The following is a 16,532-nucleotide window of genomic DNA, read 5'->3' on the forward strand; positions in this document are numbered from 1 at the left end:
CTCTTTTTCTCTTTTCAGAGTTTGCTGCTCTAGTTCGTGAATAAGTGAGACAGACTTTTGGTGTATTCATACCTCTTGATCTTTTGACCTTGATCTCAGTCCCCTAACACACCCCTGACACACAACATACACCCTCACAAGCTTGCACGCTCCCTTCTTACTACATTATCTCCCTATTCACAAACACACACACACACACACACACACACACACACACACACACACACACACTAACCTCCTATAATCATGCTATTTATTTTCCTTTTTATACAGAAGTGAGTGTTTTTGTTAGTGTATAGATCAAGAGACCTTAAACAGGGCAAAACCTCATGTCGGCAATATGTAGATATTATAGCAGAGGAAAAAAACGCTCTTTTCACTCTCCATTGCCATCTATTTATCTTCCTTCAGTCTCTCCTATTGATCTTTCTCTCCTCTGCCCCCTGTCATTGCTCACTCTCTTCATCTCTCTGGTAACAAGCCGTAGTGAAATACACCAAATGAAGAAAGAGGTCAAGCTGTGAAAGAAAAAACAAAATAAAGTAAAAATTGCCTCAAGAGTTCTAGCTTGCTGTGAATCTGCTTCTTCTCTGCTTTTATCCTTGTTTGTCAAATACACTGTATGCCTGACACTGTTACTGTATCTCTTGAGAAAGTCAGAGAGACATAATGACAGAGAAAGCGAGAGTATTTCTCAGCAGGAAACTCTATTTATACTGCAGGAAACAAGCTCCTCTGAAACTTTAGCTTACCAAGTTACATGCTGCTCATAATTTGAAGTAGTTTAGCTGCAGTCAAGCTAGCCTTTGGAATTTGTTTACCATACAGTTAAACAGTACCCAAATGCATTTAACTGCATTGCAGCTTTTTAAGTTTCTCTTTTATACAGCAATCACAGTATTGAATAATTTTAATTGAATTTTACTGTATCAAAAATGACAATGTAAAATGGCTTGCCAGGAATTCTGTAAACATTATTGAGTGGTGACCATCAGCCACAACATTAAAACCACCTGCCTAATATTGTGAAGGTGCCCCGCGTGCCACCAAAACAGCGCCAACCCACATCTCAGAATAGCATTCTCAGGTGATATTCTTCTCACCACAATTGTACAGAGTGGTTATCTGAGTTACTGTAGACTTTGTCAGTTCAAACCAGTCTGGCCATTCTCTGTTGATCACTTTCATCAGCTAGGCATTTCCATCACAGAACTGCCCCTTGCTAGATTTTAAATTTTTTTTGGGCACCATACGGAGTAAGCTCTAGAGACTGTTGTGTGTGAAAATCCCAGGAGATCAGCAGTTACAGAAATACTCAAACGAGTCCATCTGGCACCAACAATCATGACATGGTCCAAATCACTTAATCACATTTTTCCCCATTCTGATGGTTGATCTGCATGATTTTATGCACTGCTACCGCATAATTGGCTGATTAGATAATAGATAGGGGCAGTTCAGTGGATGGAAATGCCTTGTTGTTGAGAGAGGTCATATACAATAACAAGATGGTTACTGAGATTAAGCGAGTAGTATCCTGCTAGTCATGTGATTCTAATATGGCAGCCCCCATGAGGGCATCCCTACCCCATGTAGAATAAAACATCATATGACTTGAGTCCCCATCTCATGTGAGTGGCCATGATTTTATACATATGTTTCAGAATTACAATTCATTTATTTAGGAGTAAAACTATTTTAATGGGGAAAAAAATGACTGAGTGCACCTTTAAGTCTGTTCAAGTAATGTTAACCACAGACCTTATTTTGATATTCTTAATCTTAATTTTAAAACAGTTAATCCCAGAGGGAACACGTGGCTTGAAAATGCTAATTGTCTTTTGGATTTTTGGTCTACAACCTTCCTAAACAATCTCTAGTGCACTCACCTCTGGAGTATACATGCCATTTATGTGATGTTATCACATGACTGATCATGTGAACTGAACATGGTAACTACATCTACTTGTTTACTTCCAAACACTTCAGCTGACATGTCAATAAATGACTGCTACAGAGACACAGAATCAACTTTATTTTACATTGTATTTTACCTGCATTTGGAAGTTCAAGCATAACTATAACATAAACCACTGTTATGAAATAAGCACATATGTCTCTATTTTGAATATTTAGCAGTACCCATCAATAAAGCAAACTTTATAGTCTCAAAAACATCACAAATGGTAATGAGATACAAGATGTACATCACTTCAAATGGGCAGCACTAATGGTTTGACACCTCAGGAGAAGGTCACACCAATTACTGTCAAGGTCAAAAAGAACATTTACCTTATAAGCACTTAAGCAGACAGAACACCCAATTTGAGGTCAGTGTATAATTGGGCATGTCAGCTGAATTAACTGAGTTAAGAGACAAAGTTCAAGCACAGAGCCAGAGAGAGATCGAAAGCGGCTGATCAGAGAAGCTAGGGTCCCAGAGGTCAAATCACATAGACCTGTTAAATCATCCCCAATGGCAACAAACAGAGTTGTATTCATTTTAAAGTGCATCAGAGACAACCTGTGTTACTTAAAAAGAAATATAATAATCATATGAGCTCACAAAATGTCAATTATATACAATTATTAGAAAAGAGACTAATGAAAAAGACCAGAAAAGATGAATTATCTCAGCTCTCTGGAGAACATAAAGCTGACTTTGAAAATCAGAGTCCCTGCATTTACATTTCTTAGTTAGTCGGCACAACTCCACAATACAAAAACCAGTTAATAATGTCATATCTGCAAACAAACTTGTTATTTTCACTGTCTGAGTGTCCCTTATTGCATTACCTCCAGCAGACTAGAAATTATAGATTACCTCTTCAAAGGTCAATTTTCTTTTACCGCAATTCTGAAGGCCTCTCTAATTATATTAATGGCCTTTTAATGACCAGTCATTGATCATTGCCGAGTTTCTTTATCTTAACTGTGATGCTTTGTACTGATACAATTATTCTGGGAAATGAATGTCTTTTTGTAAATCTTGCAGGACTGTCATTGCTTGAAATGTTTCTTTATATCCGTGGAGCTGATTTGTCATTGGTTTTGGTGGGTTTCAGCTTCACTGTTGCAAATGGGTTTGTCCCTCTGCAAAGAAAAACAGAAAGAAGTGATTGTGTTGAATATACTGTAGATGATCTGTCTCTTATTTTTGATACTAATGCATTTGGATAAAAGCGTCTGCCAAATGCGTAAATGTAAACAGGTAATTCTGAATAAGCAACGTGTTAGGAGTTACTAGACTTCCACCAACCTTGGAAAAAGTTCTGGCCCATTGTTATCTTGTCTCTGTCAAAAGAAGAAAGTACAATTGTTTGCATTGTTTGACTGTTTTAAAACTCTTTTAGACTTTTCTTACCATTGCTAGTCCAAAAAAGTCACAGAAAAGCCAGGACAAAAAAGGTTAGTGTTGGTGTATTCAGCTCTTGTGTTTTATTTGACATCCATTACAAACATACATATGTTTAAGAGGCTGGGGAGAAGAGCAATCAAGTCGCATTTTTGTATATAATATTGAAAAGGGGAGTCCCTGCAAATACTGAGGACATGCAACTTTGTAGATAAAGTCTGGGATTACCTCATAATCTTAATCTAAAAGTAAAAAGGCAGCATTTTTTGAGAAGGCAGTTGACTTTGAGGCAAACACTCCTATCAACTCAATGTTATTTTCATGATTTCTACAAGCTATAAAATGTAAAATAAAAGCAATGTTTTAGAAAAAGCAATATAGAAATGTATTGTGTGGGCCCTAATGTGTTGGGTTAAAACTAAGGGTCAAACTCAAGCCCCAACACACAAAATCAAACCAAAAGATCTTAACATTGTGACTGTTCAGTGGTGGAAAGTTGTAGGCAGAGCAAATGATCAAACCAAAGCATGCAGATATCACACACAAACACACTGACAAAAAATCACTTTCTAAATCAGTATTTTTGTTTCTTTTTTCCAGTAAAATAACAACAACTTTCCAATAAAATAGAAAATCAAATCATTCCGCACATTTGGAATGTTCAAATGGGCCGACAGTCTGAAACAGAATGTTTGTGAATTCAAAGTCCAACTGTAAAAACTTCATACGATGTGCAGAAAACATAAAAAAATGAAATTAATATTTGGTGTGACCCCCCTATGCCTTTACAATAGCACCATTTATCCTAGGTACACTTGTGTAATGGTAGCCTGCTAGTACGTGCTGTGCAGTGTGTACCCTAGCCTTAAGAGGCACACTAGCGACTGAAACTAGAGGCTGTAGCTTTTAACCTCCTCGTTAGAGCACCAATCTCCCATTCCAGAGACCTGGGTTCGAATCTCGCTCGGAACAGGTCGAGCAGGACCGGTTACAGTGGTGCTGTGACCCGATTGGGGTAAGTGGAATGGTAGCCAGCTGATACGTGCTGTGCAGTGTATAAAACCTCACTATCCTGGCCTTAACAGGCTGTAGTCTTTATCCTCCTCATTAGCGCCCACCTCCCATGCCGGTGACGGCGGTTCTAATCCCGCTCTGTGCGGGTCAAGCAGGACCGGTTACACTTGCGTACAGTTTTTCAAGGTTGTTGGAAAATAAGATGCATCTTATTCTTAATAAGATGCATCCGTGCATCTTGGAGAACTTGCCACATTTCTTCTACATATTTAGTCTGTATCAATTGCTTCGGTCTCTGAATATATTCATATTTTTAAATTAAGCTAATATTTAAATGAATCTTGTTTAAAGGATGGTTAAATATTTTTACTGGAAAACAAGACAAAAATACTGAAGTTTTTTCACACACTGACAGACCGTTAGCAGAAAGAGCTTCCCCCTTGCAACCACCAGAATGAAGGATGAGGCGTCATGGAGAAGAGAACTTCACCACAGTGCCCCTGCTGACCACAGGAGGGAACTAACACTTAACATTGAACATCAGACTACTCTCTCATCAAAACATTTATATCAGCTTACTGTCAAGAATCTCTCCAAGGATTTAAAATATCCTGAATTCAGCAAACAGGCACAAACCGCATAAGCAGAAAACATCATAAAACTCAAGTTTTACTGATGAAAGGATTACTATATGACAGTTGCTGCATGTTCATTTTCACATGACTTTGCATGTAAAATGTGTTGTTTGAAGGAACAAATGTGATCAGTTATCCTCAGTTAGCTATAACGAAATGTACCCTATTCAATTACTTAATACACTTTCCTGGTCTTGTTATAAAAGTTTAATCTGTACACAGGAAATAAAAATCTTCATAATATTTAATCAAAAATGTATTAACTTGTTTATAACAATCCAATCAAGATAAATTAAATCTAGTTTCGCCCTATATTTTCACTTAGAAATAATATGGCATTATATAAGTCACAATACGGAAGTAAAATGGGTTATAAACTCATGTCTCATGTTCACTTCAACATTGACAGGCCTTACTCTGTTTTCTGAAGGGGTGGGGGTGATCGGCCGGGATTCGCTAGTTTTTATTGATGATGGTGGAGGGGGTGGAGGTGGAGGCGGGGTCGGAGCCACGTAGTGACTGCTGCTCACTGGTAGGACGAGGAGGTTACTCATGCTGCTGCTGCTTCTGAGAGAGCTGCTGTTGAACAATGACAGGGACAGAGATCAAAGATCATGAGTGTAAAGTGAAGCACCTGCACAGGTGTGGGGAAATGTGCAGTATCGGCTTACCTGGAGACAGATGGTCCAGGTGGCTCATCCATGGGGCCTACGTAAGCAGCTGGGAACCAGCCCGGCCTAAACAATACATAAATGTGATCCAATGAGCGAGAAACAAAATCTGGTGGTCAGTCCAACTGTTACAGAACTAATTAATAACAACAATACTTGGTCTTTAGTCTAGGTCTCTGACATGCTAATTTGGTGGCCTGGCATGCTAGTACTGTAATCTAAAAGTCAGAAAGATGATATAGGCCTACTACCTAACCTTCTCACCAACAAACATGCTGCCTCACAATTGTCTAACTTCCAGTTTTGTGAACACATTTTAATATCTAAAGTAATTTAATAGAGTATTTCGAGACATCACAAGCTGATTTTGATGAAATGTTCCAAAAATTCATAGCAATCAATTCACACAATATTAGTAAATAAATAGGGCTGTCAATCACTTAAAGTTTTTAATCAAATTAATTACATCATGTGCTTTTCTAAGGACATGCCTATGTACACATGCTTCAGACTGAAACGTTTGGAGTGTCTCACTTTGATTGCATGGTGCCATGAACGTTTTTTTTAGGAACGCTGTGTCAAGATAAAGGTGCAATCAGTAATTTTTTGCTTGTGTCATCTTGGATTTACAGTGACATCTATTGGTGTGGATGCAGCATCATTCAAAGTCAATAGTTCTCAGTTTCAGATGCCATTGTAGAAATTCACTATTCACAATCAACCATGATTAATTTAATCCAAGAGTGAAAGTGTCCAATAACAAGATGGGTACTGAGATTAAGCGAGTAGTATTCAGATGGTATCTCAGATGGTATGGTTCTAAAATGGCAGCCCCCATTATGGCACCCCTCCCCCATGTATAATAAAACAGCTTTTATAACTGATGTGACTTGGGTTATCATCTCATGTGAGTGGTTATGATTATAATTTTTTTTTACTGGGTGTACCTTTAAATGTAATTTCAAACTTGAAAAAGCATCTTGGGTACTGTGCATACGGAGATGCACTCCAGTTGTGTTTGAATGCAAAAACATGTCCTAATCTTGTGCTGTCTGCTGTAAGTAAGTGTGGTTTGTTGTCTTTACAGCTGTGCGTTGCCTGTTCAGCTGGAGTTGCACATACTGCCCCTTGCTGAACTCAAAAACATCGCAAAAACATGAAGATGCACATTCATTCTTATGTTCCGTGGGCATGATTAATTGCGTACAATTTTTTAATGCATTATTTTTGTATAATAAACTGAATTAACAAATTACATCGACAGCCCTATTAATACATTTTATTGCAGAAAGACAGGAAAAATAAAGTCGCTGGAGTTGTTTTCAAACAAGAATGCCTAATAGGAGTGGGTTGGCTTGTGTGAATGAGCTCTAACCGTTCAGAGCTTTCAGATCGGCCATACAGCCAGCCGTTCCTTGGCTCCTGCACAAGTAGGGTGATGGTTTCTCCCTGAGAGAAGGGTAGGAGGGTGGAGTTTGCAGCGGGAGGGTGGGGCACCAGTGCTCGCATTACTCTGCCTCCTGCCAATCCCGAAATGGAGCTGGAACGACTGGGCTGAGGGGAGGGGCCTGAGACAGGATAAGCGGGTACAGAGTGAAGGGATTAGAGTTTGTCATATGTGCGACAAGTTATGATATCGAACCAAAAGTGTAAGAAAAGGGTTATAGGGTTTCTTCTGATGTCGTAAGGCCTTCATACCTCTAGAGGGAACTCTCCCCAAAGGCTGCTCTGCCCAGCGGCTAACCTGGTCATAAATCTACCAGAAAAACACAGAGAAAGAGAGAAAAGGATAGAGAGGGCATGGTTAGAATCTCCATCAAGGTTATTGTGATATAGCAAATAAAGCATTATTGAATTTTGTTATTATATGAAACTTGTGATGTCATCATGTGATTGTTTTTCTCACCGTGTTCTCCTCCAGTCGTGAAGGAGTGCGTGGACGAGATTCTCTTGTGTGATTCACCAGATCTTTCCATCCCTCTGCTCTGTTCTTCAGACTGCTCCCTGTCTTTAGAAATAATAATTTAATAAAATAATGAAAAAATATTTTTAGCATGCCAATTCCTGTCCAGTAGTGAGTGAGACCATTTTTCACATACAAAAACCCTCATAACAACATAAACATCTGCTAATGGACCCTGTTTTTTGAAACACGGAAATAAACGATTGCAGGGTAAACATTGATAGTCGTGAATGGGAGATTCCCATTGCTTACCCATTTGCTACAACATCAAATGACAAATTATACTATTATGTTTCCACAACTTTCCAAATGAAGAAAAATATAGAGAGCGATGAATTATGTCAGATGAAAGATGGCAAAGTTATTGTCACTCTCTCAGCAGATGTATTAGAAACCTCACCGCATCTGTGGTAACTCTTACTCCAGGGTAATATAATACAAGGGTACTTACTCCAGGGTAATATAATACAAAGTATGATGTTACAAATTTACACTTAACTAATAGGAAATATAAAAAAGTTTGCTAAATTTACGCTACTAAATATGGCTGAAACGAGTCAGTCTGTGAAAAGGGTCCATAATACCTTGGTTAAACTTCAGACACTATGAAGCAGCTGGTTTAAATGGACACTAATAAGGTTACTAGATAGGTAAAGTTTGTCAAGACAAGCTTAGATGTTGGCTTGACAAAGTCTTGTCTGAAAGGTAGTTTTCAAAAATGGAAGTTTGAAGGTTAAAGATTGAAAACAGATTAAAGGCCTCGTGTTTGTTTGTTTTCGTTTGATTTTTTAGACAGTTAGATTTTGAATTTGAACATTCCGTTTTAGACTCTTGGCCCATTTGAAATTTACATCGATATAAGTATATGGGAATTTTGGCCAATTTGAGCTGCAATGGGAAAACCATAAATACGATCAATTAGAACAGACGCAGCAACTCAGGTAAGAACAGTCTGAAGGTCCGTGCCAAATTTGGTGGATGTAGCTTGAAAGCTCTAGTACACGATACAGTTAGAAATGTCTTCTTGGTTTAGGGATTTAGAGAAAACTCTAACAAATGTCTGTAGATTAACAGTGTGTTGGATTTGTCAAGTCAACATAATAACATTTACCTTGTTCATGAGATATGCAATAGACTGGGTGAGTCCACAGTGTTTCTCCGCCAGGAATCGATATCTTCTTTCTTCCTCCTTTAATGCCTCTTTCTGACTCTCTCTGAGAAAGTGCACATACTCACTGCCATCCTAAACACAAACGGAACCATTATAATCAACATCATGAACATTTTATCTGTTTCAGTGGTCATTGCCACCATCTTGTAACATCTGTTTGGAGGCCTTAACATGAATTATGCTAACCACCAATAAAAAAGATGTTAAAGGGTAACTAAACCCTAAACTAACTTTTTTTAGTTAATGATCTGTAAGCATGGGGCTTTATTAGTACTGGTCATTGATTCAAGTATTTTTTTTGACATTTGTGTATAAAGTGTTTTAATTCTACAATATATGGTGTAAAAACGTCTGAGTGCTGCCCTCTTCAGGTTGAACGGTAGCTACTGCAGTTGAATTTTCCTATTGGCTGTTGCGGTACTTCGTGACGTAAGCGGTGACAGCTGATGTAACAGGTTCCAGCTCACCACGCCAGATTCATGTACATGTCGTCTTGCGACCGTGTGAGGAATAATAATAACAGAGTCTGACAGCAGCTGTCAATTAATCCGTCACTACGAGTCTCAGGTTCTACGAGATAGAGGGTTCGTTCCCTCTATCCCCGCCGGGGTCTGCCCACTTTTCCAGCCTTTTCAAATATTTCTAGTGGGTGGAGTCAGACTCTGAGCAGGTGTTTAGTTACCCTTTAACCACCATCTTCCTTGTTTCACATTGCCTGTGTAGACAGACACACTACCGGTAGATTCAGCGTTAGATGGCACAAAATATGACTGGCTAACTTTACAATTTTTAGTTTTCTAGTCAGGGTGTACAGGTTATTATCAGTCAGCTGGGAATTTTAGGGCAGGACCATACACTGCTCTCACCTGTGGGACCCCTCTTCTCATCTGTCTCTCCAGTGCTGTTGCTTGGTTTCTAACTTCCATTTCATAACGCCTCCTGCTGGTCTTGAGGAGTAAATGAACCAAACAACTTTAACGTATCTCTACATTTCTAAAATTAATTAGCAAGATAATTTCTGTTGGCTAATGTTCTTTCTGTTCTGAGTTTTGATTGGACTGAACGATAAAGAAAATAATTGGTACTGATCTGCTCTTTGAAATCAAACCACACACGGTGGCTGTTAGATTTTTACATTCAACATACACGTTTTGTTCTATTAAATGTACATTGACTGCTATGGACATGTAAAACATTCTGAAAATCTTACCGAGATGTAATCCTTATCTAGTCTGACATTATTGTCCATCTCCTGGAGGACCTCAGAGTGGAACCAGCGAAACTGAATCAATCACGCACACACGTACGCACACATTAAACAAGGGTTTGGCCATAAAGACAATCTAAAATGGTGCAATGTCAATAAAGAGAGGCTAGCAGTATATCTTGAAAGATGGGTAAATAAGAGAGATCAAGGACAGGTAACGCACCACTCCCTCCAGTTCATTGGTCAGTCTTCTCTGACTCTCTGAGATCTGTATCAGTACATCACCTACAGAACAAAAAGACATTTTGGCCAAAGCGTACATTCAAGGAATAGAGTAAATTTCATCAGTATGTGCATTCCCAAGTAATTGAACCTGTGACCTTGGTGTTATTAATGCCATGCTCTACCAGTTGAATTATTGAAGCACTATAGGATGATATAGAAAAACAATAGCATAAGAAGCCAATAGCTGTATACAGAAACATTAGACCTTATATAGGAAAACTATAGCCTTAAATAGGAACACGATAGCCTTGTATATAGCACTGTAGACTTGTAAAGAAACACTATAGCCTTATATAGTAACACTATAGCCTTCATTTGAAACACTATAGCCTTATATAGAAACACTATAGCCTTAATTTGAAACACTATAGCCTTATATAGGAACACTATAGCCTAATAACACTATAGTCTTGTATAGAAACATTATAGTCTTGTTTAGAAACATTATAGCCTCGTATGGGAACACTATATACAAACAATATAGCCTTATAAAGGAACAATAAAGAAACAAGAAAGCCTTATATAGAAACACTATAGCCTTATATAAGAACAGTATACCCTTATAAAGTATAGCCTTGTATAGAAACACTATATAATTATAAAGAACACTATAGCTATATATAGGAACATTATAGACTTATTTGGGAACACTAAAGCCTTATATAGAAACACAATAGCCTTCTATAGCAACACTATAGTCTTACTGTATATAGGAACACTATAGCCTTATATATAGAAATGCTATAGCCTTATATAGAAACACTATAGCCTTATATAGAAACACTATAGTCATATATAGGAACACTATAGCCTTATATAGAAACGCTATAGCCTTATATAGAAACACTATATAATTATAAAGAACACTATAGACTTATATAGAAACACTATACTCTTATATAGAAACACTATAGCCTTATTTGGGAACACTAAACCCTTATATAGCCTTCTATAGGAACACTATAGATTTACTGTCTATAGAAACGCTATAGCCTTATATATAGAACTGCTATAGCCTTGTATAGAAACACAATAGTCTTTTTTAGAAACACGATAGCCTTATATGGGAACACTATCGTCTTATATAGAAACACTATCGCCTTCTATAGGAACACTATAGCCTTGTTTAGAAGCACTATAGTCGTACTGTATATGGGAACAATATAGCCTTATATAGATACACAATAGCCTTATATAGAAACACTATAGCCTTGTATAGAAACACAATAGTCTATATTGGCACATTATAGCCTTATATAGAAGCACCATCACCTTCTAAACGAACAATATAGCCTTGTTTAGAAACACTATAGTCTTACTGTATATAGGAACACTATAGCCTTACATAGACATGCTATAGCCTTATATGTGAACACTATAGCCTTATATAGAAACACTATAGCCTTATATAGAACACTATAGCCTTATATAGGAAAACTATATCCTTATATAGAAACGCTATAGCCTTATATAGAAACACCATATCCTTATAAAGAACACTACAGCCTTATATAGAAACCCTTTATCCTTATAGACAAAATTATAGCCTTATATAGAAACACTGTAGCCTTATATAGGAACACTATAGCATTATATAGAAACACTTTATCCTTATAAAGTACATTATAGCCTTATATAGAAACATTATAGCCTTATATAGGAACACTATAGCCTTGAATAGAAACAATATAGTTTTGTTTAGAAACACTATAGCCTTGTATAGAAACGCTATAGTCTTGTTTAGAAACACTATAGCCTTATATGGAAACATTATAGCCTTCTATAGGAACATTATAGCCTTGTAAAAAAAGACTATAGTCTTGTTATAAACACTATAGCCTCATATAGAAACACTATAACCTTATATAGGAACACTATAGCCTTGAATAGAAACAATATAGTTTTGTTTAGAAACACTATAGCCTTATATAGAAACAATATAGCCTTCTATAGGAACATTATAGCCTTGTAAAAAAAAGACTATAGTCTTGTTTATAAACACTATAGCCTTGTATAGAAATGCTATAGTCTTGTTTAGAAACACTATAGTCTTATATAGAAATGCAATAGCCTTACATAGAAACACTATATAATTATAAAGAACACTATAGCCCTATAAAGGAACATTATAGCCTTGTATATAAACAATATAGTATTGTTTAGAAACACTATAGCCTTATATAGAAATGCAATAGCCTTACATAGAAACACTATATAATTATAAAGAACACTATAGCCCTATAAAGGAACACTATAACCTTGTATATAAACAATATATTCTTGTTTAGAAACACTATAGCCTTATATAGGAATACTATAGCCTTATATAGAAACGGTATAGCCTTATATAGAAACACCATATCCTTATAAAGAACACTACAGCGTTTTATAGGAAAACTATAGCCTTTTATAGAGACACTATTGCCTTATTTAGAAACACTAAAGCCTTATATGGGAACACTATAGCTCATAGGTCAGCAACCCATGGCATGTGTGCCAGCATTTGCATGTGGAGGGGTAATCACTGGCACGCCAGCAACGGCAAGAGAGGAATATACTATTTTATTTATATAAATTCCACACCTGCATTCCAATCTACATCTTGATGTAATCCTTCCTCAAGATCATGCATCGTGTTTTCATGAGCTGAATGGGATTCTAAACAAAAAGTTAATGTGACGAGACTGCAGTATACCCAACAGACTCCTGCAGCGCGTGCAAGCCATTTGTGCATTACGAGCAGGTAGTGCTTCACCCAATTTGCTCCTGTCAGACTGCGTGGATGACAGCCTATTCCATATTTAATTTGTTTCTTTTTGCTTTCAGAACAACACATAATGCAATAAGAAAAACACCACTATTAATCCTTGATATTTCCAACCCAGTATTCAGGTACACCCTCCTTAAAACATGGACATTCAAAATTACATTAAACGATTATAAATTAAACCTGGAAATAAAGTTTTAGGATTAAGTGCGAATCACCGAAAAGTGCTAAATAGTTGATCGGCACAGCCATTGACCAGGAAAATTAAAAATGGCACTCCATGTCAAAAAGTTTGCCGTCCCCTGCTATAGCTAATTTACAGAAACTATAGCCTTATATACGTAGGAACACTATAGCCTTTTACTTTAAAGAACACTATAGCCTTGTTTATGAACACTGTAGTCTTAACTTTAACTTTAATTAACTTTATCCCTATAAAGAACACTATAGCCTTTTACTGTAAAGTCAAGTCAAGTCAAGTGGTTTTAATTGTCGTTTCAACCATATACAGTTAGTACAGTACACACTGAAACGAGACAACGTTCCTCCAGGACCAGGAAAACTGTAAAGAACACTATAGCCTTGTTTATGAACACTGTAGTCTTAACTTTAACTTGAATTAACTTTATGCTTATAAAGAACACTATAGCCATATATAGAAACATTATAGCCTTATATAGGAACACTATAGCCTTATTGCCTTTTATGTGACATATATAGCCATATACCTTATAGGAACACTATAGCCTTATTTAGACACATTATAGCCTTATATAGGAACACTATAGCCTTATTGCATTTTATATGACAATACTGTATAGGAACACTATAGCCTTGTATAGAAATGCTTTAGCATTAGGAACAATTTAGTCTCATACTGTATACTGTAGGAACACTGTATGGCTGATGTAACACTGATTTACACTATATGTAATACAATTTTATTAGCATAAAATATATAAACTAAATTGCTGATTTGCAATTTTGGATTTTGGAATTGATAGAATTACTATATCTGTTCATTGCACAGGACACATTTATCGGCTGATACCAAAAAAAAAAAAAAAAGACCAAATATTATTTGATTAATTGGACTCGCCAATGTATGGGTCTATCATATAACACTTATTCTATCTTCTGGCACTGTGTTGTGCGTTAGTATGTGTTAAAGTGGAGGTATTAGGTTTCTAAAGGTTAAGCACACACTGCCAATCTGACGGTGTGTCATCATGTATTATTTAAAATCACAGAGGAGGTACAGATACCTGATATTGACCACTGACACATACACACACACACAACACTCTGGTCATAAAATATGATTCATAGCAACCAAAGCACCATTGAAATGTAATGAAATTGTTCTGTTTCACTACAACAAGGATATAGATGCCAGTCATAAATAAACACAAAGTGCATTTACAAGAGCAAAGTACAAATCGAGTGTGTGAAGGACATTGACTCTGTCTTGGTTTATAACCATCAATAAACACACAAACACTCTCTCTCTCGCTCTCTCTCTCTCACACACACACACACACACTCGCTCACTCTCTCCCTGTAATGGAAAGTAGCCTGTACACGTGTATGTAAAATGTTTGACTTTGACAGAAAAGTATCCATCCATAATTAAAAGAGTGCTAAATAATGAAATGATAAGAGGGAGTAAAAGCTTACCCAGCGAGCGAGAGGACATACTGTGCATGGCCTGTTCTCCCAGCTTAGAAAGATTATTGAAATAGGCCTCACTTGTGACAGCAAGGGCTGTAGACACACACACAAATACAATTTTGGTTAATTTACCTCTTTAAGTCTGTGAGTTTTACCCTTCAAATTGTATTTTTAATCTGAATCTTTGTCTTATTTTCCAGTAAAATATCTAAACGTTCTTTTTGTGTGATGATGGCTTTTTTCACTTGTTTTAGGCATAACCCTCAATAAATGTATTATTACTTTATTATGGTTTATTTGATAAACCATTTAATGCATCTTTTTGCTCACTAGTTCTGCAAACATATTGTGATTTTAGCTGAACTACTTAAAGTGTTTGATTCTGTATCGCAACACCAATAGGTTTTTTAAGGACTAACATAAATAAAATATTGACTGTCAAAACTTTTTAAAAACCCCAATAAAAATCATAGAAGCTATTTATTTGTTCTTGATAAGATGTCTTTCAAAAATCTAAAGTTAAAATCTAAACAGATGTAATGTCTATCAAAGTTATTGATGTTGATTTCATTATTAGCTCTGCATGGACGTCACTGAGTGAAATTAAGACTCATAAAATAGACAGTCATTAAACAATGATATTGGATCAGCCAATGATGTTCCAGCAATGCTGCTGTATTATTATTTATGACAACCGGCAGACCAAAGTTCAAGCTTTCCACTTCTACTTCCCCTAATACATTTTCATCAGTCTCTAATTCACTCATTTTACTTCATTTTATCTTATTCATGTTCACCTGCCTTGAAAAGCTTGAATGTAACTGTTTCCCAGGGTCACCAGACTCTGCAGACTTGGGTTGAACTGCTCCATTATGCTCTGTGCACAGACAAAGTGTAAGAACAACAATCAGTGAGAGAAATATCAAACCGATTATTGCTATAGTTTCATGTTGCTGTTTATCACAACAATAAAGATTACCATCTAAAATCACTTATGAAAATCAAATGTGTCCAATCAAAGAAATATATGCATAAATATATATATATATATATATATATATATATATATATATATATATATATATAATGTGTGTTGAACTTTTCATGCTGAATATAATATAATATAATATACATTTTATATTACAGTATACTATATTATATAGCTTGAATATATTGATAATGTAAAATTGATTACACCTATGACAGGAAGCAAATGGTGCATGCTGAACTCCATGCTGTATATTTAGGTTAAACAAAAATCCCGCCAAAAAATGTAATCTATGATAATTTCAACAAATACCATTTCTTTACACAATCTACTGTGTCAATGTATTTAGCAAGACTTTCTTTAATTCGATGCGTTAAAATGTTTTTCACTCAAATGAAAGTAAGTGAAATTGACATTCAAATTAAATGAGAGTTAATTATTTCTAATTCACACTAAGAGAGACTTTAGACTTACTGTATAAATACCCAGAGTGGTGCGATGCAGCAGATCACTGTTTTGTCCTGACATCCTGATCTGTCACTGCGGCCCAACAAACAATAAACAATGTCCACTGACTTAACAACAAACACTCCACACTGACAGATAACCCACCACAGTCTCACTGTTTCCCCCCTCGTCTCCTGTATCCTCTCTCTTGTCCTGTTTGTGTGTGTGTGTGTGTGTGTGAGAGAGAGAGAGAGAGAGAGAGAGATGGGGCTATTGTCACCTGTGTGTCCTGTGAATTATTTAACAGTGCCTGCCGGGTAATAAGGTGTGACTGAGGTTAGACACCTGCTGTAAAACT

The 16,532-nt window shown here is 36.5% G+C and overlaps 2 protein-coding genes across 3 annotated transcripts in view; one reads left to right on the plus strand and one right to left on the minus strand.

Annotated features, from left to right (window-relative positions):
• The window catches only part of pvalb6 (parvalbumin 6), a 42,374-nt gene extending 42,148 nt beyond the window's left edge, over positions 1–226 (plus strand). The window contains exon 5 of the mRNA XM_052133184.1: positions 19–226. Coding sequence (XP_051989144.1) covers positions 19–44 — 26 coding nt within the window. The 3' untranslated portion in view covers positions 45–226. The remainder of the gene's footprint in view (positions 1–18) is intronic.
• A 1,833-nt stretch (positions 227–2,059) lies between these two features.
• Positions 2,060–16,339, minus strand: LOC127648477 (brain-specific angiogenesis inhibitor 1-associated protein 2-like protein 2). 2 transcript variants are annotated; one of them, XM_052133177.1, is made up of 14 exons: positions 16,202–16,339; positions 15,541–15,616; positions 14,746–14,832; positions 10,240–10,301; positions 10,020–10,091; positions 9,676–9,756; positions 8,750–8,881; positions 7,582–7,683; positions 7,374–7,431; positions 7,051–7,243; positions 5,676–5,741; positions 5,421–5,580; positions 3,260–3,294; positions 2,060–3,093 (listed from the first exon to the last, which is right to left on the minus strand). In XM_052133177.1, exons 1-14 carry the CDS (start codon positions 16,253–16,255, stop codon positions 3,021–3,023), a joined length of 1,251 nt encoding a protein of 416 aa, XP_051989137.1. In that variant the 5' UTR covers positions 16,256–16,339; the 3' UTR covers positions 2,060–3,020. The 2 variants fall into 2 exon arrangements, with proteins under 2 accessions (XP_051989137.1, XP_051989136.1); XM_052133176.1 differs by having other exon boundaries at positions 5,421–5,583.
• Between the last annotated feature and the right edge of the window lie 193 nt (positions 16,340–16,532).

This window comes from Xyrauchen texanus, chromosome 8 (genome assembly GCF_025860055.1).
Source record: "Xyrauchen texanus isolate HMW12.3.18 chromosome 8, RBS_HiC_50CHRs, whole genome shotgun sequence".
NCBI classification, from domain to species: domain Eukaryota; kingdom Metazoa; phylum Chordata; class Actinopteri; order Cypriniformes; family Catostomidae; genus Xyrauchen; species Xyrauchen texanus.

What these genes read in the sequence shown, in the direction of transcription:
- LOC127648477 (XM_052133176.1), bottom strand. Translation starts at nt 16,255, where the DNA reads ATGTCAGGACAAAACAGTGATCTGCTGCATCGCACCACTCTGGGTATT. An exon ending in TAGATAAGGATTACATCTCG is followed by an intron (nt 9,757 to 10,019) that starts GTAAGATTTTCA and finishes TTACTCCTCAAG; the next exon opens with ACCAGCAGGAGGCGTTATGA. An exon ending in GGGGAGAGTTCCCTCTAGAG is followed by an intron (nt 7,244 to 7,373) that starts GTATGAAGGCCT and finishes ATCCTGTCTCAG; the next exon opens with GCCCCTCCCCTCAGCCCAGT.